Here is a 20239-nt window from a genome sequence, read left to right on the forward strand (position 1 = left end):
GCATCAGGTGAGGCTGGCTGCAGGTAAACCTGTACGAGAAGCCAAATAAACCTGGGCAGGTGGCACAGGGAGTATGCGAGAGTCTGGCTGGATGACCTTAATGGCTTTTACCTGATAGACAGTATCCATAGGGATAAACATTTCCAAGTGGACTGAATGTTGGCTGTTTAAGACCCTCTGTTCTGCTCCGTCTTGACACATGACCAACACTTGCTTTTCGTTTCCGTCCCAGTGATTATAGGCATCATGTGCTCCCCACCCCAACAAGACCACCTTCCAAAAGAGCTCATTATGGTTGATGAGGTTTATGCTTGCTTAATTTTAGTCGTGTGTAGAAATCTTGCTTCTCTAAAATTATAGCCAGATCACCTTGAATGGATTTATGGTATTACTCAAATGCTTATCAAATATTAAAAGGCTATCGCTGGTTATGTTATGGTTACAGATTACCAATCTCATTAATCACAGTTTGATTTGAATTTTCATTCTCAGGGATCTTAAACCCAGTATAAAGGGTACCTTGTCCACAACCACTTTTAAATACTGGCTGGCCTCACCCCACCTTCTGCCAGGCTCCAAGAACACTTTTCCTGCTATTACAGTACATGTGTTCAGGAAGTAAAAATAAGTTAAAATAGCCTGAAAGAAGCATAATCCAAAAGGTAAGTTTTCTATAACCAAAATGTAATATTATGAACTGTGCAAATTGGTATAAATAATTAGCTTTAGTTTTGGAGCACTTGTGTTAAGATCCCATCGGTCCCTCTTGAATTATTTCTGAAATAAGAGCAAGGACAGAGAAGGAAAGAAAAAGAATATGAAGGAATAGATGGACGTAAGATTCCCTCAGGGCCCTGGAGTAAACCTGGATGGCTGTGGGACACTAAGAGAGAAACCCTGGGCTACTGCTACTGAGAGCCATTCCATGATGCAACACAGGAAGCATTTTGGTGCCCTAATGAGAAGGTCTTCCTCAATAGGAGTTCATTTTTAAAAAGTATTTAACACTTATTTCTTACTGAAAAAGTAATATATGCATATAGGGAAAAAAATCCAAGTTGTATCAAAGAAAATACAATGAAAAAAATTCTTCCTCTTAGAGAATGTATACATTTATAAATTTATAATTGCCATTGTCCTTCCAAGAGGTTGTACCCAGTTACATTCACACCAAAATTGCATAAACTGAGTGTGTCAATTTCCCTACTACATTTTGCAGGCACTGTGTCTTAAAACTTCTAGGCCTCTAATAGAGGAAAAATAATAACTCGTTGCTTTATTTTTAAAATATATTTATTATTCACTTTGTGAGATGAGCATCTTCGCACGAATTACTATTCCTTATCCTTTCCTTTCATCCCCTTTACTCGGTTTTCTATTAGTTATTAGTCTTTTCCTTACTGGTCTGTAACAGTTCCATGGCCCTGTGAAAAGATATTTTACATATAAGGAATATACAGTCCGTAAAGTTTAAGGAACTTACCTAAGACCATACAACTAGCAAGGAATAGAGCAGGATTCAAACCTGGGTCCCTCTCATATTCATTCTACTTTGCCACAATGTTCCCCTTTATTTTAAAGATCATCACATCCACCCCAGTGTTCAGTGCATTATTTAGAGTAGCCTAGATATGGAAGCAACCCAAGTTCCCATCAACAGGTGAGTGAATAAAGGAGATGTGGTACATATACACAATGGACTATTACTCGGTCATAAAAAAGAATGAAATCTTACCATTTGCAACAACATGGATGGAGCTAGAGGGTATTATGCTAAGTGAAATAAGTCATATGATTTCACTTACATGTGGAATCTAAGGAACAAAATAAATGAACAAACAAAACAGAAATGGACTCATAGATATAGAGAACAAACTGAGGGTTGTCAGATGGGAGAGGTGTAAAAAAGATGAAGGGATTAAGAAGTACAGAGTGGTAGTTACAGAACAGTCACAGGGATGTGAAGTATAGCATAGGAAATATAGTCAATAATATTATAGTAACTATGTATGATGCCAGGTGGGTACTAGAATTATCGGGGGACTCACTTTGTAAATTATATAATTGTCTAACCACTATGCTGTACACCTGAAACTAATATAAAGTAATATTGAATGTCAACTATAATTGGAAAAGAAAATAAAAAAATAAAGATCATCACATCAATGTGAACCATTAATTCCCAATTAGTGTTCTGTATTATGTAATTGCTGATCACATATAACTAAGTCATCAGTTCTTTCATTTAGTTCTAATAACTGTCTGCACATCTCGCTTCAGTTTCTTCTAAGACTAAGTAGATATGTGAGTGCAGTTCAGGTCAGGCCTCTGAAGTTCCCTGAAATGTGATCCCCAGTCCAACTTGGTGTCCCAAAACCTGATACACCCAGGAGTCATGACAGCCAGTCTGGGTCCCCCGGCAACCTCCAGCATACACCTCAAAGGTTTAGCCTGGTGAAGACTTACCTTAGGAACACAGATGCCAAACCTGTGCAGTTATACAAATCTCTTGTGTGCCTTCTTCCCGTGACGGCCTATGTGGAAGTTTTAGAAGCAGACAGGTGTCTTACCTCCATGGGAACTATTTTATCACCTAAATCCAGTGATTCAAAAAATTTGGTTTTGAGCCCATTTAAGTCTCTGGTTCCTGAGCAGTTGTCTATCTTTTCTCTTACATGCCTTTTCTCCTCTCTCCCATAACCTAAGCTTGATTTCTACAAGGCCCAGCCACCAGGAAAGACATTGCCCGGCCCCTACTTCCAAAAGGAACAAAAGAAGAGAATCTCTATATAAAGCATAGAGATAGGAGACATTTGGACGGTGGGGCTTAGGAATAATAAAGACCCTCAAATCAACTGGGTAAATCAGAAAAGTTCAAGAGTTAGTCTAACCTTTGTATTTTCAAAATGTCCATGGCCTTTGTCCAGTAATGCCCAGAGAAGGCCTTTACAAATGCAATAATTCCATAATCACTTTTAGAGATGTCTCTTTCTCAGATTCTCCTTTGTATCAGCACAGTGCCTATGTAACATCGTTACCAAAACCCAAAAGATCTGGTTTAGAGAAAACCTGCTCTGCCCTGAACTCTCCAACAAGTTGTCTGTCACTGAGGCACCACATCAATACAATATACACAGAGTATATCGTTCATAAGGCCTTTAATTATCTTTCATTTTGCAGTGAAGTCTTTTAAAGTTTACTCAGAGAACTTAACATGTGAGAGGCATAGGTCAAATAAAAGTAAATCTTAAATTAATTAGAATTAGAGAGAAAGAAACGAGATTTCAACATAAGACCTAAGATAGAGAAAATTAGGGAGCTCCTACAATTTTAGTCAACATCCAACACACTGGTCCTATTCCATCTTACTTTTTTTCTGTTTATGGCAGATAGGCACCCAGAAGAAAAAAGAGCATCACCCACAAGAGAAAGCCAGGAGCTCCAGGCAAGACCATTTGGTTCTTGGGCGGATGTGATTCAAGTCTCTTAAAAGTAGCCAGATGTGCGAGGCTACTTTCTCCCTGCAAAAAAGAAAAACAGCATGGCAGCCTGGAGTTTTGTATCAGAGACAAACTCTGTGTTCAGCTTCAGTGTATTTCTGAAAGTTACTCAGGAAAGACACCTTTGAATCTCCTCATGCTCTCTTCTAGCCACTATCCCTTTCCTGCTCCAAGGGTTACCATTATCCTGACTTCTAACAGCATTGATTAATTTTGCCTGTCTTTGTATTTCATATGAATGGATTCATTCAGTGATATACTACATATTTTAATGATCTGTTTATTTACTGTCTATTCTCCCCACCACTAGCATGTAAGCTCCATGAGAGTAGAGATTTCTTTTATTCCTTGTTGCATCCCCAGTGCCTAAAAGAGAATCTGGTACAGAGTTGTAGCCCAACAAATATTTCACAAATGAATGAAATATTGAACAAATGAAAATGAGAGTAAGAGAATTAAGAAGGGCTTAAAGTCTGAGCGAAATCCTGATGGATGAGCAGGAGTCCATTAGGCAGTCCAAGAAAAGAAAGGCATCCCAAGCATAGGAAGTCTCTAAACAGGCTTGACAAAATGAAAAATTAATCTAGAAACCACAGGATTTAGTAAGCTGAGAACAACAAGTAATAGCTTGTTGAAAAACACCCTGTATCAGTGATTCTTGAATTTGAGAGTGGGTCAAAATCATCTGGAGGCCTTGTTAAAACACAAATTGTTAGACCTACCCTCAGAATTTTTGATTCAGTATGTCTTGAGTGAGGCCTGAAAATCTGCATTTCCAGTAAGCTTCCAGGTGTTGCCAATGTTGCTGGTTGGGGTATGCTGCTTGGAGAACCACTACTGTCCCCAATGCTCACACTTCATATTTTCAAAGGTTATTAAAGTGGGATTAAATTAGAATTCAAGAATAGAATAAAATTTAGGAAATAAAAAATATGTGAAAATTAAACAACACAATTATAAATAATGGGTCAAAGAAATCTCAAGAGAAATTAGAAAATACTTTGAGATGAATGAAAATGAAAACATAACAAAACTTATGCAATGCAGCTAAATCAGCACTCGGAGGAAAATTTACTGCTCTAAATACCTATATTAAAAAAGAAGATCTCTACTAGTATACCACCATCATTGGTTGCATGCATGTTCCAGGGAAAGGCCTATCCCAGTTGGCTTTGCCCTACCAGTGCAGTAACCCCACCTGGCTAAAGTTGATGCCTGACAATGTAAAGAAGCAAATCTACAAACTGGCCAAAAATTGGTCACAAATTGGTGTGATCCTGAGAGACTCACATGGCATTGCACAAGTACATTTTGTGACAAGCAAAAAAATTTTGAGAATTCTTAAGTCCATAGGACTTGCACCTGATCTCCCTGAGGATCTCTACCATTTAATTAAAAAGCTGTTGATGTTTGAAAGCATCTTGAGAGGAACAGAAAAGATACTGCTAAATTCCATCAGATTCTGATCAAGAGCCGTATTCACCAGTAGGCTTGATATTGTAAGACCAAACAAGTTCTCCTCCCAATTGGAAATACAAGTCATCCACAGCCTCTGCCCAGGTTGCATAAAATGTCCATGTGCTCAAGCAATAAAATTACTGTTTAACTAGGAAAAAGAAAAGATCTCAAATCAATAACCTAACCTTGCACCTTAAGTTACTAGAAAAAGAAAATCAAGCTAAATCTAAAGCAAGCAGAAAGAAGGAAATAATAAAGACTAGAGTTGAAGTAAATGAAATAGAGAATAGAAAAACAAAAGATGAAATAAAATCAAAAGTTGAAGAATTAACACCAATCCTTTGCATGCTCTTCCATAAAAATCACAAGATAAGGGAACACATTTCGACTTATTCCATGAAGCCAGTAATATCCTGATACCAAAACCAGATAAAGAAGAGAAAGCTACAGACCAGTATCTCTTCTGAACAAAGATACAAAAATCCTCAACAAAATACCTTCCAGCAACATATAAAAAGAATTATATACCATGACTAAGTGTGATATATTCCAGGAACACACAAGGTCAGTTCAATATACAAAAGTCAATCAGTGTAGTATATCATATTAATAAAGGACAAAGACTGCATGATTATCTCAATAGATTCAGAAAAAGCATTTGGAAAAACCCTAAATTTATTCATGATAAAAACCCTCAGCAAACTAGCAATAGAAGAAAATATTTTCAACCTGATAAAGTCTATCTACAATAAACTCACAGCTAACCTCATACTTAACAATGAGAGACTGAATGCTTTATCCGTAAGATCAGAAACAAAACAAGAACGTTTACTCTCACTTCTTCTATTCAGCATTGTACTGGACGTTCTAGTCAGGGCAGTTAATCACGAAAATGAAATATAAGTAATCGAAATTGGAAAGGAAGAAATAAAACTGTCTCTATTTATGGATAACATGATCTTGTATGTGAAAAATACTAAGGAATCCACAAAAATACTATAACAACTAATAAATTCAACAAGGTTGAAAGATACAAAACCAATGTACAAAAATCAATTGTATTTCTTTATACTAGCAAAAAATTTTCAAAAATAAAATTAAGGCCCACTTAGCGTGGCTCAGCAGTTGCTCATGGAACTATGATCCAGGAGATCAAGGTTGATTCCCAGTCAGGGCACATGTCCAGGTTGTGGGCTCGATCCCCAGTAGGGGGCGCGCAGGAAGCAGCCGATCAATGACTCTCATCACTGATGTTTCTATCTCTCTCCCTCTCCCTTCCTCACTCTGAAATCAACAAATACATATTTTTTTAAAAATAAAAATAAAATTAAGAAAACAATTGTATCTACAAAGCATAAAAAGAATAAAATACTTAAGAATAAATTTAACAAAATAAATAGAAGACTTATACATTAAAATCTACAAAATATCATTGAAAGAAATTAGAGAGGACCTAAATAAATGGAAAGACATCCATGTTCATAGATTAAAAGACAATATTGTTAAGATGGTAGTACTCTCAAAATTGATCTAGAAATACAATACATTCTGTAACAAAATCCCAGGTGCCTTTTTGCAGAAATTGAAAGGTTAACCTAAAGTTCATACAGAAATATCAAAACAAAAATAGGCAAAACAATCCTGTAAAAGAAGAATAAAGTTGGAGGATTCACACTTCCCTGTATCAAAACTTACTAAAAAGTTATAGCAATCAAGACAGTATGGTACTGGCATAAGGTACTGGCATAAGAATAGATACTTCAAAGGGGTGTGATTGAGAGTCCAGAAATAAACCCTACATCTATGGTCAGTTGTTTTTTGACAATGAAGTCAAGATAATTCAATGGGGAAAGAATAGTCTTTTCAATAAATGGTCCTGAGAAGACTGAATACACAAAATAATAATGGAATCCTAGCTCATGCCATATACAAAGATTAACTTAAAATGGATCATAGACCTGAACGTAGGAGTTAAATCATAAAACTCTTAGAGTAAAACATAAGAGTAAATCTTTGTGATCTTGGATTAGGCAAATCAAAAACTTTTCCGCTTCAAAGGACATCATCAAGAAATGAAAAGATAACCCACAGAAGGGGAGAAAGTATTTGCAAATCTGGTATTCAAAATATACAAAGTCTTACAACTCAATAATAAAAAAATAAGTAGCCCACTTAAAAAATTATTTAAATGAATATTTCTCCAAAGAAGATATATAAATCACCAATAAGCACATAGAATGATGTTCAACATCATTAGCCATCAGGGAAATGCAAATCAAAACCACTGCGAGAGACCATTCACCCACTAGGATGACTAAAATAAAAAAAGACAGATAATAATGAGCGCTGACGAGGATGTTGAAAAATGAAGCTCATGTACACTCTTGGTGGGAATGTAAAATGGTACAGCCACTTTGGAAAACAGTCTGCTAGTTACTCAAAAAGTTTTAAAAAATAGAATTATCACATGACTCAGCAATTCTCCTCTTAAGTATATATCCAAGAAAACTGAAAATATGTCCACACAAAAACTTATACACCAATATTCATAACAGCAGCATTCATCATAGCCAAAAAGTGCAGACAACCCAAATTTCCACCAACTGATGAATGGATAAAGTGTGGTATATCCATACAGTGGAATATTATTCAGCAATAAAAATAAATGAAGTGCTGATACACCCTACATGATGAACCTTGAAAATATTATAATTCTGAGTGAAAGAAGCCAGTTACCACATACTGTATGATTCCATTTATATGAAAGGTCCAAATAGGCAAATGTATATTATCCAGAAAGTACATTAGTATTTACCAAGGACAGAGGGAATAGTGGGAGGAATGGAGGGTGACTGCTAATGGATACGGGACTTTTTAGGGTAATAAATATGTCCTAAAATTAGATACAATGGTTGCACACTCTGTGAATATACTAAAACAACTGAATTGCACACTTCAAATGAATAAATTTTATGGCATGTGAATTATATTTCATAAAGGTGTTTAAAAAATTTTTAAAGTATAGCTCTTTTGGACTATAAAAATAATGCATATTCATTATAGAATATTGCATAAGACAGACAAATAAAAAGAAGAAAATAAAAATTGCCTTAATCCCATCATGCAGAAGTAACCAGTAATTGTTGTTAATAATAATTATTATTATACATCCTATCTTTTTAATATGCATACAATTAAACAATGTGGGCCCATACTACACATACAAGCTTACATCTTGCTTTTTAAAATTTAACATTATATTGTAAGCTTGTCTCCATGTCATTAAAAATTTTAGTGAATAATTTTAACAGTTGCGTAATATTCACAGCTACTGACTGGGAGATCAGTATTGCAAAAGTGTCTTGAATGCTTTGATTAACTGCCATGCCCGTATTTACCAAACCTGAAAGGTGATCAATCAACCTTTGCATGAAGTCAGACTCCCTTAACACTTCTCATATAGAGGCTGTACAACCTCGGATACCTCTCTCGCCTCTCTGGGCTTGTTTCCTCACTCCTTCATGCTATGGTGGGTAGAAGATGACGGCTACAGTCCCTGCCAGATCTAACCCTCCAAGGAGGGCTTGGTAAAGATCTAAGTCGTGGACACGGGAAAGTAGAAGAAATTAGCTTATGGTACAAGTTTAATCCTCACCATCGCCTCCCTCCGTGAGGGAGAGGGCAGGCGGGGCCCCCTGTGGCAGCGTACATCAAGGACTCTGCCTGAGGCTCTGGATGCTATAACACAAGGACTGCACTGCCCCTGAGTCAACTGTGGTCGAGTGGCAAGTACACAGACCTTTGTTAACATTTAGACCTGGGTTCAAATCCTAGGATCTAACACTTTCAGCTGTGTAGTCTTTGGAAATTTAGCTTCTCTCCCTGTTTCCTTCTCTGCTAAATAGGGTAATAATATCCACATCAGAGGTCACTGTGGGGTTAAGTGTGGTATGTGAAGGTACCTAGGTTCACCCTAGCATATCACGTATGTTCAATAAATACATGTTCCTTTTCTTACATGTTTTTTAAAGTCCCTGAACCCTTCCTTGAGGAATGGGATTCAGTTTGGAAGTAACAGAATCAACACACACAAAATTATCCATCAAATTTTCTCTCAAGGACTCTATCAAGGAACTGCAGAGTTCCCAGAATGTAGCTAGATAGCAACATTAAGACTATCCAGGATTCATGAATGGGGCAGCAATTTCATTTCTAGTCTCATTATTTATCGCACAGGGGCTTCTCTTTCTCTAGACTCAGATCTACTCACACAGTCATAAATGCTATGTGGTATAAGAAAACAAGGTACATGAAGTTTAGATTCAGAAAGGATGGGTTTGAATCCTAACTCTTGTGCTTATTAGCCATGTCCTTAGTCAAAATATTTAACTTCTTGGATTTCTCATAAAGAGAGAGGACAATAACAATTACCTTGCAGGGTTGAGGCAAAGACTTAAAATGAAATATAAAGTGCCAGGTATGTGGTGAGAGGCTGATAAATGGCAGCTGTGACTACTCAAGTTTGTCATATCATAAAGTTGATGTCCTTAGCAGGGAAACAGAAGCCTCATACATAGTAACTGCCACATCAATTGGGGTAAAAGTTGTCAGTCCCTAAGTATGGTCTCTTCAAACCCAAAGAGACTCCACCTCACCACCTTCTCTTGCCCCAAGCTACAAACTTATGTTCCTGATGTTTCTTTAAATCTCCAGAGAGACCAGAAGTGCCTGATACATTTGGCATTCAGTAAATATTAATGACTGATGACTTCTGAAATACACCCTGCCTTCACTTACTTACTCGGGTACTTGCGGATGATTCTGAAGGGCTTGTTGTTCACATCTGTCTCTGTTATGTAGCAGACATATTTCTCATTCAACTTGACAGGGTATCTCAGGACGGAGAACACCCTGTAGAAGCCATTCATCTGCTCCTCCAGGACGTCCACAGTACTGTGGTTGCTCAGGTCCCTCTCTGCCCGGTCCAACCAGGTCACATTGGGCATGAGGTACCAGCCCTTGGAGATGCACGTGGCCATGTCCTTATCATCAATCCTATCAAACTGCACCTGGGGCATTTCAGAGTCTGGTTGAAAAAAATAACAATTAGCTCCTTTTTAATTTCAGCCCCACGAGGATCAAGCTAGCAGAAATCTTGCAGAGTTTTTACATTAACACTCATGTAGGCAACATATCTTGAGGTTCACTGTAGTTAAAATTTTGATCCAGGTACAGTGAGAGAAAATCAGGAGACATGTATGCTCCTGCCATCCAGATCTTGCCTACTACTACTGTGTTTATATTTGGAATCTTCCCCTCTTTGGGGGGTTCGTTTTGAACTCTCTACTGACATCATATGCTCTGCTGAGAAACACAGAAGATAACCAATGGTTACACCATTACCTTCCCATCTCTTCCAGCTCCTACCCTGGAGAAATTCTGCCATGCTTCCCTCCACCCCTCTGTGAGATCTCTGGTGGGATGAAGGTCATTCTCAAAGTAATCCCGAGAAAGGTGAGAATTTCTGAAGCACTATGGAGATCCACTGGTTTAGTCCAATCCTACATTTTAATAGTGAGAAAATGAAGCCTAGAAAAGCTAAATGAGTTGTCCAGAACAGAACGTGAGCCTCCTCACTCCCAATGCAGTGCTCTTCTCACTAAACCACATATCAGATCTCAGAGTACTCACGTAGGGGTATTGTTATTGAACATTTTGGTGTTTGTGTTAAAATTTGAATCTGGGATAGGCCATTGTTTTTCTTTTCCTATGTTTTGTTCGCTTATTTGAATGATAGGTGCAGATACAGTAACTTTGGTTCAGAGCAATATTTTTAGCTAATATGAACTGACATTCTAAATACCTGACTCTCATTATAGGAATGAGAAGAGCCTATAATAACTTGAGTAGAAGAGAAAAAGTCAGACTACTGGAAGAGAAAACTTACAATTTATCCCTATGAATAGGGACAGAGCTTGAAACCAAGTTCATCCAATAAATTTCCTTACCTTCTACTATTAGCTTAATTGTACTCTCTCCTCTTCCATGCGGTGTGGTGGCTGAGCACTTGTAGATAGCTTCATCCATGAAATCCACATTTCTTAGTAAAAGTGATAGAATCCCCTCAGAAATTTCAGCCCGATCCACGGAGACTCTTCCCTCATACAAAGAGTTTTGGTCCTCTAGTTGCTCTGTGTTATTGCGAAACTGGTAGACCAACTTAGAGAAAATTTCAAAAAAATCATAGTGCCTGAAGAAGCGGAAATATTCTTTATCATTTTTTACCTCATATTCTTCTTGGATGTCTTCTCTTTCCCAATAAAACTCAAGATTTTCTGTGCCCTCCACAAAGGAGAAATAGCAGGAGAGGGTAACATCAGTGAAAGGGTGGGCCCGCAACTCTTCTATAGACACTGAGAAGGCCAAAGAGGAAATGAACTTAATAAAGTACTTAGAAAGACCAGTGAATACTGTTTCTGGTAAAGTTTAATAACAGATGAAAGAAATCACTCTAGCTATTTCAAGCAGATAGGAATTTAGCACAGGAAATTTGGCATTTACAAAATCATTGGAAGGCTGAAAGAATGAGCCCAAAGATGAGCATGGAAGGTGAGATTTGCAATGTGTGTGTTTTGCCTTTCCCCATATTATACTAGGCTCAGAATTTTCTTTCCTAGGTTCCTACCTCGGTCTTAGTAAATAGAATTAATTAATTAATTCAAGGAAAGCTTTTAGAATATGTCTAGCACATTGAAAACACTTAAAAAATGTTACCTGATATATTAGTCAGGGTTCTCCAGAGAAACAGAACAAACAAAACCTATATAAAGAGATCACGTTATTATGGAGGTGAGAAATCCCAAGATCTGCAATGGGCAAGGCAGAGACCCAAGTATGTGATGGTATATGGAATCTAAAGAACAAAATAAACAAACAAAATAGAAACAGAGAACAGACTGATAGTTGTTGGGGGTGGGGGGCTGGGTGAAAAAGGTGAAGGAATTAAGCAATACAAATTGGTGGTTACAGAATAGTCACAGAGTTGTGAGTTGCCGTATGGGGAATATGGTCAATAATGTCATGATAACTATGTATGGGGCTGGGTGAGTGTTTGGGACATCAGGGGGATCCGTAGAGTGAGTGCATGATTTCTGGCCACTTTGCTGTGCATCTGAAGCTAATGAAGAATAGTACTGAATGTGAACCATGGCTGAAAAAAAATACCTTGGAAAACACCAAAGAGAAATTACTAAGGAAATAGAATGCATTTAACTTATCCCTATTGCTGGACATTTTGTTCCAATTTGTGATATGGTTATCCCCATATAATGTATCTTTGTATGTTTGCGTGCTTAAAAAGAAAAAGAATGCAATGATATATTCCAGTCTGACTTTGAAGGCTCAAGATGAAGGAGAGGCTATGTTTCAGTTAAAGTCTTGCTCAAATTGTTGCTATTTGTCTAATATGGTTATAATCATGAAGTAGTGGATTGTAGTTATAAATAAATCTTAGTCTGAAGATGTGTAAATCCAAGTTCTAGTTCTAAGTCTCCCCAGTGACTAAGTCATTTTGCATTGGGCAAGTCACTTAATCTCTTTGAGTTATAATTTCCTTATGTATAATTAGGATGAGAACACCTGCCCCAGGTTGTTATGAAATACCTTGGGAGCCTAGGGACATGGCTTAGTCATTTTCCAGAGGGACAGAGGAGTGAACCAGATGGGTGGATACCTTAGTAAGCTGCCCCTCTTCCCAATCTCATAAGAATATGTAGCTTACTCAAGAATATGTAGCTTAATTCTAGCTTCTCAAGTTATACCCAGGAGGTCTTGCTACAGCTGTACTCTTCCTGGACCCACAGGAAAGAATCTCAGACTCAGGAATCCAAAGGTTCTAGTTAGCAAGTCATGAAACATGAACTACTGGTGATGTAATCGGTAATATAAAAGCCAACTTCTGATGTCTGCAGATGGTCCTACCTGAATCTGAATAAGTCTTTTGTTTCAATCTGTATTATTTCTAGACCATGTGTCTTTAGTTTCCTGAGACCTAAGAAGCTGAGGCAAAAGCTCAGAAAAAAGCTTATTAGCTTTTTGGGAAAACACTTGAAAAACTGTAGAAAGACACTATATCTAAAGCACCTACTATAGAACCTAGCACATAGTATTAGGTTGTCAATATTAACACAAAATATAAGACATTATTAGAACTAACACCTTTCTCTTTCTCACTTAAATATACATCCACTCCTTGAATTTATGTTAGAGTTGTTCCTGACCTCGAGTGAATTACCATCTTACTTAGACCTACTGCTTCCCTCTACACACACACACAAACTCCAGTGTGCACACACACGGGAACCAAGCATTGAAAGAAAAGAGTCAGTTAAAATAACCTGGATGGACCAGGTCTGCACTAACTCCTGAGTAGATCTCTGGAGCCTGAGATCTGCTGCCTTCAAGCTGCTGTTACATTTAAGCAACCAGCAGAACTGCTGTAGGTCCCTGAGAGACGGCATGTGCCAAAAACTATAAATGTGTTTCATCACTCTGCAGATTTTGGATACGTGTTTTTTTTTTTAAAAAAAGAAATTGTTGCATATGTACTTTGAGTTAGCTGAACTACATTAACATTTCAACATGTTTATACTGTTCGTCCCAACATTTTTGAAGAATTGAGTACAGAGTTACTAAAAAACAAAACAAAAAACACACCCACAAAAAGCCCTGCGTTGACTGCCTATCCAGATTTTTCAGGACAGGCCTAATTTCAAATATTCTGATCTACTATACTCTAAATCAGCACTTGTCAGAGTCACCTAAAGTGCAGGGCTGGGGTGAAGGCTAGATTTTTTTTTTTAGTTGAGGGAGTTCAAATTATAGGTGTAAGTGTAGTTATCCAGATACGACCTCAAATGGACAAACCAAATTGGGGGTGCAGTAAGGATTTTCTCATTAAAAAATGAAATTAGAGTAACAATAATTCTTTACAATTTGTGTCTATTTTCCCATCTGTTCTTCACTATTTCCTGGGAAGCAAATACAAATTGTTATTCCCCCAAAAACAAATGAAAAGACTGAGGTTCAGAGAGATTACATCACTTGCTTTTTAAAAAAATCTCCAAATCACTATTTTCTTCACTATGTCCACAGCTGTTTTAGAAATGCCCACAAAGTTGTTTTGGAAAAGCAACTCACCTGCATCATGAACAAGCAGAAGCATTCTGACAGTCAACAAAAGGAAAGACATTCTGTAAGAAACAAAATGAAAAGTAGAAAATTTGCCTCAGCTGAAAAAGAATGTGGGTCAGCATAACCCAGCCACCCCCGCTAGATCCGAGGAAGGCCCCCCAGACACCACCTCCAGACTCCATGGCCACCAGATACACCCTTAGCAGAGACTTCCAGCACCTCAGCATTCCTTGTGGGATGCCCACTGAGTCAAGTTCACTCAGGCTGATCCTATGTAGATGTGTCTGATTTGCTATATAAACCTGAAATTCTATTTCTCTAATATTCAATCTGTTTCTCTAGGGGAGTCACATTTAAATTCATTTGGATCAGAGTCTGCTTTGAGATGGTATTTGAGGAGTCAGTGACAACTTCACAGGCAACTGTCACTGTCCTCTCTGAATGTTACTGAGGGAAAGTCAACAGTGGAGGAGGTATATCTAGAAGATATACACGTGTATCTGGGAAGTTATGGATTGATACTTCCCGAACAGATAAAAATGACTATGGGGAAGGAAAATTAATTTTCCTTCTACTCTAAGTTCTTCTGGCTGGCCTAATAATCAAATTGACATGAGCAGGATTAACAGGAGGGAATAACCAAATTTATTACATATGTACATACAGGGACAGGGGGGTGTCATAAGAATAGGGGCACCCAGGGGCAATTCAGGCAGTTGAGACTTATATGCCATCTTTTTTGTTGTTGCTGTTGTTTAGGATTGCTGGAGATGGTGATACTAAAAAGCAGACTGATTTTAGTGGGTTTTATTATTGTTCATAAATATACTTTAGACCATGTACTCCTTTTATTTACTGCTTCCAGGGAAGACTATGCCCATTGCACCCCTCCTTGGTGCCCAACGCTCTGAGGCATGTATCTCCCGAGTTTCTACTATGTGTACACCTACATAAACATCTTCTTCTTCCCTCCACAAAAATGAGATCATACTATGCACACTAAGCAATAGATTGTGGATGTTTTCTATGTATAGTATAATCTCATTTTAAAATGTCTGTTAATCCAATAAATGAAAAACATCCCATTTTGGTATTTTATTTTGCATTTCTTCGATTTCAAGTGATATTTAACATCACTATGTTTCTATTTTATGCCACCTTGAGCTAAGGAGAAAGGAGAGGTTGTGGTTTGGGACTTCAAAGGGCAGAAAGGCAATTCTGAAAAAAGCAAATGTTTGGTAAACAAATGTTTGTTGGGCCATCTAACAAGGAGTCTCGGAGAGGACTTTGACCAAAAGGGCCTTGCTAGGTTCCTTCCTGTTTATCACGTACTAATCCAGATTAAACTACAGTCACCTATGCTGTTGGTTCCTTTCCTGATCTTCTTTCTAAATTCTTTTAGACAGTGACAGGGAAGCTCAAAGGTTCTTACTGAGTCTTTGTTTCTTAAACGTAATCAGCTTAATATAATCAATATCCTTAAATGGCATGTTTTAGGGCAGCAACCTCTGACCCCTTCTCATAAGGAGAGGCAGCAGTAAGCAAGTCTGCCCCATCAGGGCTGCACTTCAATGGGAATGGAATTAACAAGCCTAGGACAGCTCTGGGAGGGGTGGGAGAAAAGGGCTCAGGGGATATTGAGCCCCGTTAGGAAGCTCATGCACATCCACATACAGGTAAAGGCAATCTTGCTCGTGGGCTGGATCCACTCTCCCTCTCTAGTCTCATCTCTCACTACTGCTCCCACTCTTCAAGTTCCACCAGTACTATGCCTAAATCATGATGCTGTCTAAACCCTCCTTGACTGGCACATCCCCCCATCATCACTACCCTCATCTGCCCCCCACTACTCACTTATCACAAACTCTGCCCCAGTAGCTCTTCTTCTCAGAGCCCTCCCTGATCCATGTCCAGTTCATCATTCCCCTTTCCCTATCTTGAACATAACTTTTGTCGTATGAATCACATTATACAGCAATTATTTCTTTACATGTTCTTTTGTCCCTTACTATTTCGAAGAAAGGAAGAAAGGTAAGACTTATTGCATCTTCTCAGCATGTTTTCCTGCCTCCTCTTCTTCCTGTATTCTATTAAGGACAAAAAAAACCCCACCACAATCCTCCGGGGCTGCTCTACATCATAACAATGACAACTATATATCAAGTGCTTACAAATGCTAAATTTAATCTTCAAAATAATGGAAGTAGGTACTATTATCTCCATTTTATAAGTGAGGAAAATGAGGCACAGAGAAGGTAAATAATTCATCCAGTGTTGCACAGAACAAAGACTCTTACCCTTCAGGTTAGCTGAAGCCTATGCATGCCACCTAAATTCTGTCCTGACAAACCTCTGCAACTTCACCACACACCATGGAAAGTTTCATTACCAGGGCATCCACCAGAAGAACTAGAAGTTCATGGGTTGATGAGTCAGATGGTTGTGGAATATTAAGTATGTTTCATTCCAAGAGGCCTATTGGACCCTGGAGGATGTGTTCATGGGTTGAATAATAACAGATACAGAAATCTTCAGAAGAACACGAGGATAAAGGAGCAGCCCTTGCCAGCCAATGATCAAATAAAGCATTTCTAGGTCAGTGTGACAAGTGGAGATTCTTTACCAAGTCTATCTACTCTAACTAGGAATATGACTAGTGATTGACAACAACTATTGATTTAGAAAATATCTCTTTATGGTATATGTAGCAAAATATTTTAAAGATATCTAAAATAATATAAAATTTAAGAGGTAATATGTCAGCTAGCAGCTACTATAGCTATAGATAAGAGAAGGGGGGAGGGAGGGAGGAAGAGAGGGAGGGACTAGTCAAATGTCAAATGTTGTAGAACTAGCCATGGCTGGTGTGGCTCAGTGGGTTGGGCATCCTCCTGTTCACTGAAAGGTTTCCTGTTCAATCCCTGGTAGGGGTATGCACGAGGCAGCCAATCAATGTTTCTCTCTCTCTCTTAAAAAAAAAAAAAAAAATCAATAAAAAATCTTTTTTAAAAAGTTGTAGGAATATAACATGCCTTTTCAACTCAATAAAATTTCATCTATTTCCAAGATGGAAAGTTTTTCATCATGATGAAAGACATAAATCCTAAAGCCTTTCCAATTCCCCCACCCCAGTCAGACATAATTTTTGCTCCTATGCACTTCCACTACATTTTGTACTTTTAAATAGTACTCTCATCCACTTAATAAAGCTTATTTTTAATGATTCTAATAGTAACACAGACACATTATTTTAAAAAAGTTTGAAAAAATAGAAAAGAATAAAGAAGAATATTACAATCACTTTTAAGTCCATCACCCAGACAACCACTGTTATCATTTTGGGACATTTTCTTTCAGTCTTTATACCTGTACTTTTTAAGAGAACTCAATCTGTATATACTGTTTAGTGTCCAAGTTAATTTTCCTCATGACACTATTTTGTAAGTATTTCTCCATCATTAAAAATGTTCTTACAACCTGATCTACTTAGTTTTATAGTTATTTGTATGCAAAATCTTATCATTCCTACTAGACTGTAATGTTCCAAAGGGCAGGGATAAGGTCCTCTTTGTGTTTCATATGTCCTTCATGGTATTTCATATGTTAAAGGCACCCCATAAGTGTTTATTGCATTAGCTAAATTAAATAGAATTTGTTGCAACATTCTTACAAAGTTTCATTATATAATAGGGGAGAAAAAACAAAAAAAGAAATTCATATACTACTAAAGATGAGTATCAACTATACCAAAACAGGAAATTCCAGCAAGGCATCCAGGCATTGCCTCCAGGGTTTGTGCCTTTCTCATCTCATTTTACAGGAAAACTATGAAAAGCCTATGAACTAGCTCTACGCAGACATGTAAGTATAAAGGGACCGGATACAGTTGAGGTAGATATTTAAACACTTCAGTCACATTACTGGTCATTTGGCTCTCCAGTTCACAATCACAGCCAACAATTTCTCCCAAATAAATGGACTCTTTAAAGAGCTTACCTTTATCACAGCTGGTCCCTCTAACCAGCCAGCTGAGAAGCAAGTGAGGTGGAGTCAAGCATGTCTTCAAGGGGACTGTTGTGTGGCAGTCCCCAGGGACTTCTTGGTGATACTGTTATTACCAAACTGTTGCAGCAAAAAGCTCACCAAGATGCTCCACAAAACTTAGTATTTCTAATGGCTGTATTTTTTGGCCAAAAAAAGTGTTTGCAAGGAACCTACAAGGGTGGCTGAAGGAAAAATGCCCCTCATTTGGTCTCCCTTCTTTTTTCAGTAACATTCTAGTCAGGAGATGGATGCTGTAATACAGCCAGTTTGACCCAGAGTAGCTTAATGGTGTCATTTTGGAAAGGGGACAAATATACTATGTACTTTTCCAATCCCTTGGAATCCAACTCTTTCCCTAGATAATGCATTGCTGTCTCCTTTCCCTTCGCACTTTCCAGTGGCCCCACTGCCTCGCTGGCATCTCTGGGAAGGTCCACAAGCCACCAAAACTCCTTCACCCCCCAGAGGGTTTTCAGAATTCCCTAGCCTGACTGGATAATTTCAAGGCCACTATAATATTGGGAATGCTGCTTAATTTTGACCCATAGCCAAATGGAAGAGAGATGTATCTGTTGTAGCAGAGGTAGAGTGTTATTATAAAGAACAATAAAGGGATTCTCACATTAATCTAAACATTTCTTCAATACTTTCTATCAGGTAACTTCATTTTCTATTATTGAGACTATTTCCGTCTTTCCCCTTTAATTTCACTTTTTTTGTAATAACTCTATTTCTGAATCACATTCGAATTTTTTTTTGCATTTTACATTACATTCCTGCCACTTTATTTTTATCACAGACATATATACATTTTTTAAAGCATAAAACTGTATTATTTTAAATATTTGCGATTTTCACATATTAGGGTTCCTGCCAGAATATGGTCTTGATCCAAAACAAGGCTTAATTTTTAAAAGGACCCTTTCAAAACAGGCTTCAAAATCAGGACACTTACCAGTTTTAAAAACATCCTATGCCTGGTTTAAAATGACAAAGTATATCCTCCCACAACTATAACTCCACCAGAAATTAAAGTTTGGCAGCAGGTAAGAGGCATAAAGCTTCTCACACAAAAAACTAGCAACTTTTCTAGTTGCTAGAAACTATTCTCCTTTTTAGAAGGAAAGCAATCTAATGCCGTTGATTATAAAACTTCTCAACATTTTTATGTATTAGTTTGTAAAAGAATGCTGAATATTTTCATTTCTTTCACGTCTTCAAAATCATAAAAAGTAATTTCAGTAAAGACAAGTTTAGGGCAAGAGAAAATGTGGCTGAGAAGTACTAAATTAAAGCCAGGGTCAGGGTTTTCCCAGTTAAAGTGTAGCTCTGGCCTGGAAGAAAAGCTCAGCACTTTGCGAGTTCTCAACCTGATGGATCAGTTCAGCTCTCTCGGATTAACGAACCTCCCCCAGGGCTCCCAAGTCCTATCTGCCCACTGCCCTCAAACCCCAAACCACGTAAGTGCTTCGTAGCTAAAACGGCGAAACATCCTTACTTGATATACATTACTTCTATCAGGCTTAAAAAACCAAAAAGCCAAAAACAAAACCTGAATATAGGGCAACCGGGGCAAGTACCCATAGTTCATGGATGGAGAAACTGAAATCAAATTCCACGGCCAAGGACGCAAAGCAATTTAACAGCAGAGGCCGAGGTAGGTGAAAGCCAGGGGTTCTGACTTCCAGGCCGGCTGTCCTCGCACTTTGGAGTCAGCTCGGTGAATCCCGACTTTGAATTCCTGGGCGTCTCTGGAACGGGCTGAGTCACCACTAAGTCCCTGCGTTCCCACTGAATTCTGTCAACTAGGGGCCGCACTCCCAACCGGGAGTAAATTCCAGAAAACCAAACGATCCTCGGCTGTTTACAGAGGCCCTGGACTTCCGGGAGAGGTCGCCAGCCCCGGGCTATATAAAGCGCGGCCGCCCTAACCCCGCGGGGGTCAGAGAGCAGCCCGGCGCCCCGGCCCTCGGCCTCCGCGCGCGACGCCTCGACCGCGCGCCGCGCGCCCAGCGAGCCAGCGCCCGGCCCCGAGCGGCGCGCGC

The 20239-nt window shown here is 38.4% G+C and overlaps 1 protein-coding gene and 1 pseudogene across 3 annotated transcripts; one reads left to right on the top strand and one right to left on the bottom strand.

Moving 5' to 3' along the window:
• Positions 1–2884: 2884 nt before the first annotated feature.
• Positions 2885–20205, bottom strand: LOC308558000 (V-set domain-containing T-cell activation inhibitor 1-like). Of its 2 annotated transcripts, XM_081138990.1 has the most exons (7): positions 18147–18959; positions 14157–14209; positions 11733–11778; positions 11244–11371; positions 10967–11177; positions 9756–10044; positions 3163–3521 (listed from the first exon to the last, which is right to left on the bottom strand). In XM_081138990.1, exons 2-7 carry the CDS (start codon positions 14163–14165, stop codon positions 3416–3418), a joined length of 789 nt encoding a protein of 262 aa, XP_080995116.1. In that variant the 5' UTR covers positions 14166–14209; positions 18147–18959; the 3' UTR covers positions 3163–3415. The 2 variants fall into 2 exon arrangements, with proteins under 2 accessions (XP_080995117.1, XP_080995116.1); XM_081138991.1 differs by lacking the exon at positions 11733–11778 and having other exon boundaries at positions 2885–3521; positions 9760–10044; positions 10967–11371; positions 18147–20205.
• LOC308557814 (small ribosomal subunit protein uS15 pseudogene) lies at positions 4637–5119 on the top strand (annotated as a pseudogene). The gene has a single exon. The product of its transcript is annotated as a small ribosomal subunit protein uS15 pseudogene (transcript).
• Positions 20206–20239: the final 34 nt, after the last annotated feature.

The sequence above is a fragment of the Miniopterus schreibersii genome, assembly GCF_964146895.1.
Source record: "Miniopterus schreibersii genome assembly, chromosome: 5".
Taxonomy (NCBI): Eukaryota; Metazoa; Chordata; class Mammalia; order Chiroptera; family Miniopteridae; genus Miniopterus; species Miniopterus schreibersii.

Bases quoted from the DNA above. Each gene is read 5' to 3' on its own strand.
- LOC308558000 (XM_081138990.1), bottom strand. The intron at 11,178-11,243 runs GTAAAAAATGAT...ATTTTCTCTAAG, and splicing joins ACATCCAAGAAGAATATGAG to TTGGTCTACCAGTTTCGCAA. The intron at 3,522-9,755 runs GTAAGTGAAGGC...TCTTTTTTGCAG, and splicing joins ATCCGCAAGTACCCGAGTAA to GGAGAAAGTAGCCTCGCACA.